This window comes from Arachis hypogaea, chromosome 4 (genome assembly GCF_003086295.3).
Source record: "Arachis hypogaea cultivar Tifrunner chromosome 4, arahy.Tifrunner.gnm2.J5K5, whole genome shotgun sequence".
In the NCBI taxonomy this organism is placed as follows: Eukaryota; Viridiplantae; Streptophyta; class Magnoliopsida; order Fabales; family Fabaceae; genus Arachis; species Arachis hypogaea.
In genome coordinates, this window is record NC_092039.1 from 71,979,350 (window position 1) to 71,993,311 (window position 13,962).

At 34.2% G+C, this 13,962-nt stretch overlaps 1 protein-coding gene across 1 annotated transcript; it reads right to left on the reverse strand.

Annotated features, from left to right (window-relative positions):
* Nucleotides 1-4,926: 4,926 nt before the first annotated feature.
* On the reverse strand, nucleotides 4,927-11,794 carry LOC112796825 (probable pectate lyase 8). Its single transcript, XM_025839465.2, has 7 exons — nucleotides 11,496-11,794; nucleotides 11,192-11,245; nucleotides 10,783-10,854; nucleotides 6,379-7,021; nucleotides 6,194-6,297; nucleotides 5,598-5,736; nucleotides 4,927-5,472 (listed from the first exon to the last, which is right to left on the reverse strand). Exons 1-7 carry the CDS (start codon nucleotides 11,603-11,605, stop codon nucleotides 5,251-5,253), a joined length of 1,344 nt encoding a protein of 447 aa, XP_025695250.1. The 5' UTR covers nucleotides 11,606-11,794; the 3' UTR covers nucleotides 4,927-5,250.
* Nucleotides 11,795-13,962: the final 2,168 nt, after the last annotated feature.

A 13,962-nucleotide genomic window follows, 5' to 3' on the forward strand; every position in this document is an offset into this window, starting at 1 on the left:
CTTTTGAAATCAATTTTGAAAAAGATATGATTTGAAAGATATTTTGAAAAGATACGATTGAAAAAGATATTTTGGAAAAGATTTGATTTTTAAAATTAAAATTGACTACTTGACTAACAAGAAACTAAAAGATATGACTCTAGAATTTAAAGATTGAACCTTTCTTAACAAGAAAGTAACAGACTTCAAATTTTTAAATCAATCACATTAATTGTTAGTAAAGTTTTCGAAATTTTGAAATAAAGATAAGAAAAAGATTTTGAAAATAAATTTTAAAATTTTTTGAAAATAATAGAAAAAATGAAAAAGATTTGATTTTTGAAAAAGATTTTGAAAAGATAAGATTTTTTAAAATTGAAAATTTGACTTGACTTATAAGAAATAGCTAAGTTTTAAAAAAATTTTGACTAAGTCAACTCAAATTTTCGAATTTTTGAGTAAAATAAGAAAAAGATAGATTTTTTATTTTTGAATTTTAATGAGGAGAGAGAAAAACAACAAAAATGACTCACAACATGAAAATTATGAATCAAAACACATGATGCATGCAAGAACACTATGAATGTCAAGATGAACACCAAGAACACTTTGAAGATCAAGATGAACATCAAGACTTATTTTTGAAAAATTTTCAAGAAAAGAAAAACATGCAAGACACCAAACTTAGAAATCTTCAATGCTTAGACACTATGAATACAAAAATGCATATGAAAAACAACAAAAGACACAAAACAAGAAAATTTAAAGATCAAACAAGAAGACTTATCAAGAACAACTTGAAGATCATGAAGAACACATGCTTGAATTTTCGAAAAAAAGAATGCATAAATTTTAAAAACATGTAATTGACACCAAACTTAAAATTTGACTCTAGACTCAAACAAGAAACACAAAATATTTTTTTATTTTTATGATTTTATAAATTTTTTTGGATTTCTCGAAAATTATTATTTATTTTTTTTGAAAAACGAAAATAAAGAAAAATTTTTCTGGAAGATTTTTGAAAAATTTTTGAAAAGAAAATTACCTAATCTGAGCAACAAGATGAACCGTCAGTTGTCCAAACTCGAACAATCCCGGCAACGGCGCCAAAAACTTGGTGCACGAAATTGTGATCATCAACAATGGCGCCAAAAACTTGGTAGCACTCTCAAACGTGAATCACACTTTGTCACAACTCCGCACAACTAACCAGCAAGTGCATTGGGTCGTCCAAGTAATACCTTACGTGAGTAAGGGTCGATCCCACGGAGATTGTTGGTATGAAGCAAGCTAGGGTCATCTTGTAAATCTTAGTTAGGCAGATTATAAATGGTTATGGAGTTTTCGAAAATAAAAAGATAAATAAAGCATAAAATAAAGATAGAGATACTTATGTAATTCATTGGTAGAAATTTCAGATAAGTGTATGGAGATGCTGTGTTCTTTCTGAATCTCTGTTTTCCTACTGCCTTCATCCAATCCTTCTTACTCCTTTCCATGGCAAGCTGTATGTAGGGCATCACCGTTGTCAATGGCTACTTTCCATTCTCTCAGTGAAAAAGGTCCAAATGCTCTTGTCACAACACGGCTAATCATCTGTCGGTTCTTGATCATGTCGGAATAGAATCCATTAATTCTTTTGCATCTGTCACCACGCCCAACAATTGCGAGTTTGAAGCTCGTCACAATCATTCAATTTCTGAATCCTACTCGGAATACCACAGACAAGGTTTAGACTTTTCGGATTCTCAAGAATGGCCGCCAAATGGTTCTAGCTTATACCACGAAGATTCTAATTAAGGAATCCAAGAGATACATGCTCGGTCTAAGGTAGAACAGAAGTGGTTGTAAGTCACGCATTCATAAGTGAGAATGATGATGAGTGTCACGGATCATCACATTCATCATGTTGAAGTGCAACGAATATCTTAGAACAAGAATAAGCTGAATTGAATAGAAAATAGTAGTAATTACATTGAAACTCAAGGTACAGCAGAAATCCACACCCTTAATCTATGGTGTGTAGAAATTCCACCGTTGAAAATACATAAGTGATGGTCCAGGCATGGCCGAATGGCCAACCCCCCTAAATGTGATCAATAGTCTCCTAAGATGAAGAATAGATTAAAACTGAGACCAAAGATGTGGTCAAAAAAGACCGAATGGTCAAAAGACACCAGTACAATAGTAAAAAGTTCTATTTATACTAAAACTAGCTACTAGGGTTACGGAGATAAGTCTAAATGCAGAAATCCACTTTTGGGGCCCACTTTGGTGTGTGCTTGGGTTGAGCTTGAGCTTTACACGTGCAGAGGCTTCTTCTGGAGTTAAACGCCAAGTTGTAACGTGTTTTTGGCATTTAACTCTGGTTCGTGACGTGTTTCTGGCGTTTTACTCCAGAATGCAGCATGGGACTGGCGTTGAACGCCAGTTTGTGTCGTCTAAACTTGAACAAGTATGGACTATTATATATTGCTGGAGAGCTCTGGATGTCTACTTTCCAATGCCATTGAGAGTGCGCCATTTGAAGTTATATAGCTCCAGAAAATTCATTTCGAGTGCAGGGAGGTCAGAATCCAACAACATCAGCAGTCCTTTGTCAGCCTCCTATCAGATTTTTACTCAGTTCCCTCAATTTCAGCCAGAAAATACCTGAAATCACAGAAAAACACACAAACTCATAGTAAAGTCCAGAAATGTGAATTTTGCATAAAAACTAATGAAAACATCCTTAAAAGTAGCTAGATCCTACTAGAAACTACCTAAAAGCAATGCCAAAAAGCGTATAAATTATCCGCTCATCATTATCCTATCATAATACGGTGTCATAGAATCCAAAATATGACCATTTTGGGGTTATCCCCTCAGCATCCGAGATGTGTCTCAAGATACATTTTCATAATTACCTCACCGTTTATTCATTTTTATAAATATTATATTTATTTAATTTAAATATAAAAAATCCATCTAATGGAACATGAAAAATCCAGAATTAGAATTAATAAAAAATATATTTATGATTATTACAGACAGCAATGTTGTCAATGCAACAAAATTAATTAAATATTTTATTTTAAAGTTTAGCAATATATTTTACGGATGGTCAAAGTGTCAATATTAATAATCAATTTTACCGATGAAGTTGTGGCATCGTTAAAATTAGTCTAGAGATAAATACCAAATTGGTACCCAAAAGATTCTGACGTTGACAAAATGGTTCCTGATTTTTGTTATTTACAAAATAATCCTTAAAAGATTTTAAAATTTTACAAATGTGTCCCCGAACTCGCCGGAGCACATCTCTGGCAAGTACATTGCTAACGTGGCTACCGTGTTTTGTTGATGTGGCAAAAATCGTCCCCAACCCTAATCTCTCCCCTCCCCAATGCACTCCCCTCCCCCTTCCCAATGCACTCTCCCTTTTCCCTCTCCTGAATGCACTCTCCCCTTCTCTCTCCCCAACGCACTCTCCCTCCCCAACACACTCTCTCTGTTCTCATTCTCACACATACACTAAAAATTATAAGCAATAAACTATCAAGAATTCTACTCCTTATAAGAATAGCTAAATGTCAGTGTTAAAGGTTCCCCTCTTAGTTTCTATTATGATGGCAATGAAAACTTGAAAATCTGTTCATAAGCTTTACAATTAAAGGTAAAGATCTCTCATTTAGCCACATTTCTTATTTCAATATTAAGAAATTACCAAACCCAAAAGGATCTTTCTATATCGAGTGCCAAACCCTAAACACAATTCACTCTCTTCCAAAGTGAGTCAGAGATCGTTATTTTAATGGCTAATTGCTTACCCCACAACAATTTCAGAAAAAAATGAGAAGTCATAAATTATATTCCTTCCTATTATTATTGTTCTTGTTCTTTTGGGAAGGTTGAGAAGTATGGCACGCAGAGGCAAAGGCGGAGGCGGAGGCAGAGAAGGCAAGTCATGGTGGAGCCAAGACGGTTGCTTCAACACAGAGAGAAGAGGCACGACAAGGCAGCGACTAGCGGTAAGCAGTGAGCAAATACGAGCGGCAAATGGAGGTGAGTAGCGAGCTGTTGCGAGTAGCAATTTGCAGCGGGGAGACGAGGCACAACTACCAATGAGAGACACGGAGACGAGGCCGATGAGCGAGGCGTCGTTGCTGTGTGTCTTGTTTTTCTGCTTGACTGCACGGAGATAAACGAGACGGTGTAGGAACGACTCGACAAGATGGCGACTATGTGGCTCTGTGAGAGTAAGAAGTTGATGCTCCATTTTGGCCCGTCTCAGAGTGAGAGCACGTATTGGGGAGGGGGAAGGGAGGAGGTTGTAGTGGAAGTTCTTATTTTTGTCCAAAACAATGGTTAGAAGTCTTCTTATTTTTGTCTAAAAACAAAAATGGCCCACGAGTGCAAACCGAGCTCCACTTCATGATCAACAATGGTCAGAAGCCTTCTGTTTTTGTCCAAAACCAATTAACCAAGCTCTCTGTAAAGCCGTCAGTATAATTTGACATTCTTGTAGTGAAAGTTCTTATTTGCCAACTAATTTTCTCCAATGTTTCTAAAGCTCTACTTCATGATCAACAACGGTCAAAAGCCATCCCATTTTTGTCCAAAACAAATTAAAAAGCTTAAGAGTGATAACCCGGCTCCACTTCATGGTCAACAGTGATCAGAAGCCTTTTTATTTTTGTCAAAAACAAACCCATAAATATGTTAGAGTGTATCAGCTTATCATTTAATTCTTTTGCATATGCTTTTGAACCAATATATAAAGATTTGAAGTTCATCGTTCTTTTTTGTATGAGATTAAGTTTGATAAACAATGCAACCATAATATATTTACAACATTAATAACTAAGATATATCTATGACTAGTTAAAAGATTTTAATCTTCAAGAATCATTTGTAGCAACAACCTTGAAGAGACAATGTTTAATTAACTTGAATGCTTAGAGGCGGTGATGACTTCAATCTTATCAAGTTTGATTTAATTGTTAAACAATTTGATAACATTTGACATAAAATGTACAATCTTTTTCCAATATCTAACTAGTGAAAAGAAAAAGTAAGGAACAGTAGGTATGACCAATTGCTGCAATCTCACTCAATATATCTGTAACAACGCAATAATAAGAGAAGGAATGGAAAGTAGGAACTTTCTTTCTGCATTCCTTTCCTACATCTCTCTCTCTCTCTCTCTCTTCTGTATTTAATATTTTTCACTTTTCCTAATTGAGTTTTCCTTTGTTTCTATTGGTGGCTGATAGTGTTTGCATATTATTAACACATGAAACCCCTCCGGCAGTTAAGAACACCAGCAGCAGACGTAAGAGTTCCAACCAAAGAAGAAGATTTGGCCCCCAAACTTGAGGCTCTAGCATAGCTAGCTGCATTTCCTGCTCCTGATGAAGTGAAATAGGCACCATTCAACATAAGGTCTCCATCAGACCTCCAATTCCATTTTTTCCATGTGGATTCTGTTGTTAATACTCTCTTTGTCACCTGTGAAGATCCGTTTTCCCACGTTTCAATGATAAAAGTTTTGTTTCAAACATCATGATCAACTGAATGCCACTGCTAATTAATGTTAATGTACACGCTTAGGACTAAGTAACCAAGTTAATTACCTCCTTAGCAAAATGATCCAGAGGGGCAAGGTATCTATTGCCTTGGCTGTTAATTGTGGGATCGGCACTGCCACCAATTGCATACATTTCCCAGTGGGTATAATCATTGTTTACCACGTGAAAATATCCATGTCTACACCTGCAATTCCGATGATAAATTAATCCATTGCTAGCACAAGTTTCAGAAGCATGCAGAATTATTTGTCACTCAATTACCATCTTTTTTCAAACTCACTCAATTTATTATTATTATCATTAATTTATTAAAGAAAAAAAATTCTATTTCATTCTTTATTTGGGTATACTTTGGGACTCTCTTCTCATTAATGAGCTTTTTGTTGGACGAACACATTATTTACCTTTTCAGGCCTAATGCTGTCAATTTTAAAATGGACCTCCCGGAGCCCAGCACTAATATAAGATAACAAAAAATGGGAATTTAAAATAACAAATATAAAACAGAAATTAAGAAATCCCAAGATTTAAGTGACCTAATCCAAGATGATTTACCAATATGAGAATATCAATTAATAATAATAAACATCACCATCATCATCATCATCATGACTTTGGAGAAAACTTTCAGTACTAGTTACCTTGGCATCCTTTGGACTAGACCCTCCCCAAAATGGTTATAAGCAATGGTGACTTGCATCTGCTTGTCTCTTACATAAGAATCACTATGGCCCAGTAACATAACCTGAAACAAAATATTTCAATCCAAGCTAAGCAACCATCCTAATTCCTAATTTGAGGAAAACAGTTTTTAACATTGTATTACCTCATTGTGGTGAGTGAAGTAGTTGTTAGAAATTGTAATGGCAGTAGATCCCATAATGGCATCAATAAGCCCATCAGAGCAATTAGACAGGGAGTTATGGTCAATCCAGATATGGCTGGCGCCGAAGATAGAGATGCCATCACCGTCAGCGAGGGTTCTCCAGCCGTAATGCGAAGGAGAGCTGCGAACCATGGCGTTACCGGTTTGGATGCAGTCGTGGATGTGGATGCCGTGGATGATAATGTTGGTGACGAACTGGACGGTGATGCAGGCACCGTGGGCGATATGGACGTTGAAGCCGCGGCCGTCGATTGTCTTGAAGCTGTTCATGATGAGCTCTTGCTTGAGTGTGATGATCATGTCGCGCTTGAACACGATCCAGAGAGGCCTGTCTTGGATCACGGCATAGCGGAGGGTGCCGGGCTTCGGGTTCACGGCGTCGTCGTCGGATGGGTCCGTGACGACATAGTACCGGCCGTCGCGGCCTCCAATGGCGTTGCGGCCGAAGCCAATGGCGCAGGTGGCGAGGCGCTTGCGTCGGAGGTACCAGCGGCGGTCGCAGCGCCAGCAGTCGTCTATTGGGTTCCCGGTCCCACATGAGAAGAAGTTCAGATTCCTTCTTACCGTGTGATTGCGGATGCTCCTGTTCCCAAAATAAAAGAATAAAAAAATGATATCATATGCACTTTTTTAACAATAACGTAATCACCACCTTTAATAATTATGCATTATTTATGATCTTTTGGATGATTTCATTTTGTTAAATTATATATCCAAAATAATTAAAATACTCTCTAATTTAAAAATTAAAAGTATTATGTAGTGCACATAAAAAAATTAATTATTAAAAGATTATATATAAATTAATTTAATTTATTTTTAATATATTTATATTTTAATATATTTTATATTAATAATTAATTTTAATATACACTAAGTATAATTATATTCAAATAGTAAAGAAAAAAGCATAGCATACAAGGAATACCTCCCAAATAGGATTGACAGTATAAAAATATTAAATTTAAATCTACTTAATATAGTGTTAGTAGTATGCATTAATTGAATATAAGAAAGTTTAGAGGCCATTAGATTTTGTGGCTTTTAGTCATCAATTAGTCATTAATGATGTTTTTAATGGCATAAGACTGATCTAATGATGTAGAATGTTCAATTTTCTTGGTTAAGTGTTGGACAGAATTTAATAAAAGTGCTAACTCCTAACACTTTTCATTGAAAATATCATATATTTCTTTATTTTATCATTTTCTTTAATAGAGAATTTTTTTGAAAACAGAAAGTAAAAATTATATAGTAAAAGATGAATTATGATTAGATTAAACTCACTTTCCATATAATTTTACATGGCCTGATGACTTGTTTTTGAAAAAAAAAAGTTTTAAAACAATTATTATACTACATAAAATATATTATTTTAGTTTTTTTTTTTTTTTACTTTGACAAAATTGATAATTCATCATAATTTCGTATAACTAGTAGTAGGACCTTATCGTACATATCAACATATGTTTTCTATATATTTTATAAAAAGAATCTAAATATAATTATCTTAACGCTAATATATAGTTTCCTCATTAAAGAATGTTAAATTATTCCAATGCCAGCGTAATAAACATTTGAGCGATAACATTTAAAAGTGAATTAAAATATCAAACTCAATTAAATGCTTAAAAATTGTTTAATAAGGAAGTTCAGGCTTACACTGTACAAAATCACATGTTTGAACAGTGATTACATTATCGAAGCCACAGACCAACCACGGATGAGACTAGATCATGTGGGTCTACATTAATCACGAATACGGATAGAATGATATGGTGCATACGGAAAATCGGGGGGTTGGCATCTTACCTCATTTTCCCTACTACAAATAAATGCCAACGTCGTGGCGGTGGTGGTGGTGGTTTGGGGGGTTTGTTTTTGCATAGTTTATGTACCTTGGGTGTCGGTGGTGCAAGCCAAAATATTTATTAATTAATTCCTGAATATAAGTCATTTTCATTTATTAGGCTCATGGAGGTCTCGTTGAATAATGTAGATGTGTCAGATACTAGCTTCCTAGATGAGCCAAAAAATAAAAATACAAGCTATGTATAGAAAGCGTGTTGCGGTAAAGTGAAATTAAATTAGATCTGATGTGTTCTTATAGACAGGCTGGAGAAGCTGGAGACAGGTAGCCCATCCATATGGCTTCCCCACGAGGGAGGTTGTGGAGACAGCATAATTCTTTTGATAATCTGTGTTAGTTGAACATTGTGTTTTGTTCTCTATAGGTGATGGAAGGAATTAAAAGATAATAAGGAGGGTTAAAGGCGTTTGATAATAACATGCACAAAGTTTACTCTGTTGGTATGTGACTGCAATTAGGACCTTATGATCTGTGAGAAATGGATGATGCATGCAACTAATTTATCCATGATCTATAATAGTGATCCACTGGTATTGAATAATCCCCTGGGATTTGGAAGAATTTCAAGTAATTGGAAAAAATGTTCTTTCAAACTAAAGTTACTGGCTACTTAGACACTTTAAATTTAAAGAATGAAAAATTATGGATGATGAATAGAATCCATAATTTGATCTAATTAATGATAGTTTGATGTTTAAATTGATGCACACCTACCAACTGTTGTTTGTTGGCAAATAATATTATTGCCTTGGTTGCTACAACGTATTCCCGGGCATATTTACTCTCAGATTAATTTGGAATTGATAGTGCACTTGATAAATTTAGAAAAAGTGAGAATAAAATTAAAAAAAGGACATATTTTATCAAAGCAGACATGGGAGAATGTAGCTTTTACTTTCACCAGTGGCTAGTTTCAACCAATGAATGTGACAAGGAAAAAGAATGAAGGGGGACCGCTAAGCTTCAATGTAATAATAAGGAGGAAATTAATTAAGTCATCTGTTTAGTTAAGGAAAAGTGATTCGTCAAATGATGTTATGAAACTTCGAATTTAGAATTTTAGGTATCAATATAGGAATTGTGATTGGAATATCTTTTTTGGATAGAAATAAAGAACAAGAAATTTATTATGAGCGATATGGCCGGATCTCAAGACATTTGCACGTGCTTCAGCTGGCCAATACAATACATAGACTTCGAGCATTTTTTAAGAGATCTCATCTACGTACGTAGAACATGGTGGTCGATTCCTTAGAACTATGAAAAGGAACTTCAGAACGTGATGGAGTTAGTTAAAGAAAGAATTATATTTCTGAGTATAATATGAAGCGAGAATTTTGATGATTTGTGGTACGGCAAGTATGAGGAATATATTAGGGAACTATTTTTTTTCAACTAACATTAATTAACTTTAAAATTAATTTATTTATTTTAATTTTAGATTATAAAATCATAAACTATTAATTTTAAATTATAAATATAAACTTTAAAATTTATTAATATTAATTAATTAAAAATTAATTCTTTGTATTTTCTTTGATAAATATAAAAATATTTAATAACAAAAAAAAATTAGTCAAAAGTAATTAAAATATATCTTATTTAACAAATTTTAATTTTTTTTGTCTCTCTAACACACATATATATATATATATATATATATATATATATATATATAAAGTTCTACTGTGAAAGAGTCATTAATTACATAAATAGGGAATCAGTTGCTGATGCTAGCACATAGTTTAGGTGTATGTATATTTATTTGATAAAATATCTGAGGTATAAAATATAAACTTCCGTTAAATAGGACATCTAAAATTATTATTTAAGGAAAAATAAATTTGCAATAATAATGTATGTAAAGTTTCTGAACAAATTATTGTGTAATCGCTTTTAAATTTTGTTATTACACACACTACTTGCATACTGTTAGGGAGGGAGAAATATTGCTTCCTCATGAACAAACCCAAATCACGGACACTTTACTCACTTTTATTAACATTTGGATAGTTGTATTATATATTTGGAAAAGTATAGGCAAAACTTACAACCCTTCCTTTCTTCTAAAAAATGGCTTAAATAAATGTGAATTTATTAACGGTATTCTTCTCTATTGCGACTATTTTCTCAATAATCTATTGTAGACATTGTATAAATAGTCTATTGTCTCCTAGCGAGATCCTTTCCTCAATCATTATTAGTTTACTGCTACAGTATATACTACTTCCAGACCAAGTGGGTTTGCCGTCTTGAATATTGAATTTACTGATTCAGTGTTAATTAATGATCATCTGATTTCTTTCTTCCAAGACAATAATATAAAATCTAATTAATCAATCACATGCCTTATGAATAGGAAGGTCGAACCAATTATATAACCAGAAATTAGAAAACAAGCAACACTCACCGTATAGCTCAGAAATTTTATTTACAAATTAAATATATTTGAGAGAGAGAGTTAGAAACATTACATATCAACCATGGAAGCTATCTCCTCTGGATTATCAACTGCATGCAAATTTGATGAATCATCATTATCTGACCTGAAATTTTTGTAGACAACAATTTAAAGATCACTGCATGAAATAACAAGAAATAGCACAATATCGGATAACGAACTCAACACATGAAACGACACCGTTTACAGCCTAAAATGACTACAATATCCCCCTAATAACATTATTTTAACGCTTCAGATTTTTCAGATCGGATCTGAGGGTCCTCGATTGTTTCATTTACGAAATACTAACCCCTGCAACTCCAACACATTCCAATCTAACGGGTGTTACAGCTCATTTCTACTGATGGACGGTCGTAATGGAATGCAAAATTCTACGCCGTCAGTGAAAAGCTCATAAGAGGGAAAAACAAATAACTAACCTTTTCGCCATTGGAGAATTCTCCAAGCTCTGCGAATTCGCTTCTCCTACATTGCTGTTCATTCCACCCAAACATCACCGAAATTCAGAGAGACAACATGTCGCAAACCACACTCACTAGAGTTATTACATTCTTTCTAATAATTGACGAAACGACAAATAAAGAAGTAAAATTTGAGGACGAAAAACAAGCAGAAAAGTTTCTGTTACAATTGCATAAATCAATAAACTCACGAAGCATGTGGAAGAAGTTCGAAGCTCCATTTTTTTAGTTTAATGTTTTCGCTCTTTCTCTGCAAAATTACCTTGATTCTGTGATCTGTTTCTCGTTGTAGTTGCTTGCATTGGCGCCAATTGAAAGCAGCGCGAGCAGAACGCAGAGGGAGATGAAGCATCGCAGAGACTGAACCTCCATTGTTGTATGTCACAGCTTTTCCTTATGCTTTGTTGTGATCGTGTTCTCTCTCTCTCTCTCAGAGAGGGAACACAAAGTAGTGTGGTGTTGTGTTTCTCGAGAAGGAGGAGGAGTGGGAATGGAGCCAGGGAGAAGATGCATGGATTGGGAGGGTTTATATATAGGGGACATAATAGAGTGAGCTTGCTTAACCATGGTTAAGTGCACGATGCAATTTAGTAATCAGGTTTAAACTAACTTACCACTGCGGCACCGTTGCCTAACTGCCATTAACTGCTTTCAGCGTTGCTTATATCTCTCTTACCTGACGTGGCATGAGAAATTCTCCTCCCTCATGACTCATGACATGTGCCTCGGGTTACTTTTTTTATTTAAATAAAATAAAAAACTTAAGAGATAATGTTAGGTAGACAATGACCATCTTGAACACCATGAACAACAGCCTCTAAAAATTAGTCCAATTAAACTAATAACACAGTACACCTGTATCCCCCTTTCCCCCAAATCCTAATTTTAATTGTCCTAATTATTAACATCATAATAATCCCATTCACTCCCCCCTTTTTTGACCTAACGGTAAAAACTTTTCCCCTACTCTTAATTGAAACGATGTTCATGAAGGAGAACCCCTCACACCCGGCGCTCCGTCTGTACTGCTTGCCGTTGTCCAGCTTGCCTGTCGCCGCAACAACCATCCTCCAGAGCGCCTCTATTGTGTAGACGAGCAGCCTTCGTGTGCACCTCGCCCAACCGCAACCCGCGTTCTCTTCTAACGGCCAGCTCCCGAATTTGAAGTCCCATTGTGTTCGCGTCGCCTGTGGTCTTCCGCCGACAAACCCAAAGCAACCGTCGTGTGTGCATGCTCGCCCGCATTGAAGGTAAGTCCATGGCTAGCTGTTCCTTCACTGATTAGATGTTCATAGTATTTTTTTGTTAGGTTGCATTGAACTGTTTTGCTGCTTGTGGGCCTTGTTGGGTGTGTTTGACTTCCGAAAGTATTTGTTAACATAAGAAAAAGGAAAAGAACAATGACTGGTTAATATTGTTGAGAAGCTTGTTTTTCTCGTCTTGTTTTTAGTGGTTGACTAAATTTAGGTTTGTTTTGTCTCCGTGTATTAGTAAGTCAGCAATTAATGTGAAGCACGTGCTTTAAATTTGTTGCATTATAAATTGTTTATTCACTGTAAGTCGAATGGTTATTTCACCTAATAGGGTGTTACGTGTGAATAATCGTTCAATTTACTCATTAGGCATCTTTGATTTTGAAGAAAAATGGTTTAATTGATATCATGTTTGTTTGTTTAAGGAAAAAAGTGCAAGTATAATATGACAGCACTTTTAAGTTTTTTAATCTCAGCTGAAAGTGTAAAATACTTTTTCCGCACATGTCTATTTGCTATATAAGAAGATTTTGATGTATTTGATGGATAGGATGTAAAGGAAATTAGTTTTGCTATTTGATTTTGATTACCTAAAGTTTTTGTTTCCATTCAAATGACCATCCCGATCCTTTCTTTTGGTACATTCTAAACATAGCTGCTTTATTTTTTTAAAAAAATTAATAAATCAATAAGGATAGTTCTTTTTTATTGTCATTAGTGGTATATTTTCGAAAACTTAATGACTTTAATTCAAAATAAGAAAAGCAGGCAAGGAACTATGTTTATGGTTACATGTGTAATCGATAATTGCAAGTTTCACAAAATTAGATAGCGAAGAATTTTAAAGTGCACTTCACGTCTTATCAGACAAAAATATTACAAAATAGTAATGCTATGAATTAGTGAACTATGAATTTATTATTTTGGATAATAAATGTTTTAAAGACACGTATTAAATATTTTAAAAATAATATGTATTTATGTAGAAAATATATTTTTTAAGCGTGTGATATTTTTAATATATGAGAGTAGACAATTATATTAGATGAATGTTAAAAATTTAGGGTTGTGAAATGATTTAAAGCATTTATGAAGCAATTTTTATTATTACTAATTTCTAGTTCCTGTTAAGCAATTTTTATTATTACTTGTTTTGGTTTCTTTCATCATCAGAAGTTCAATTTTGACTGCTTCCTTTTCAAGAACTTTGTTACACTTCATTTTTGGTTTTTTGCTTGTTTACTCACTGATAAACCCATATTTTATGATGTATATTGTGCTCAATCTAAGTGATTTATTCAATCCTTCACATACTTATTCATAGAAATTGCATAAGTTTTGCTTTTCCTTCCCTATTATGTGATATATATGAAACACATGTTTTCTATGCTTTAAAAGTAATTATTTTAATTATCCTTTATTACCATTCGATGCCGTGATTTGTGTGTTGAGTACTTTCAGGTTTTATAGGGCAGG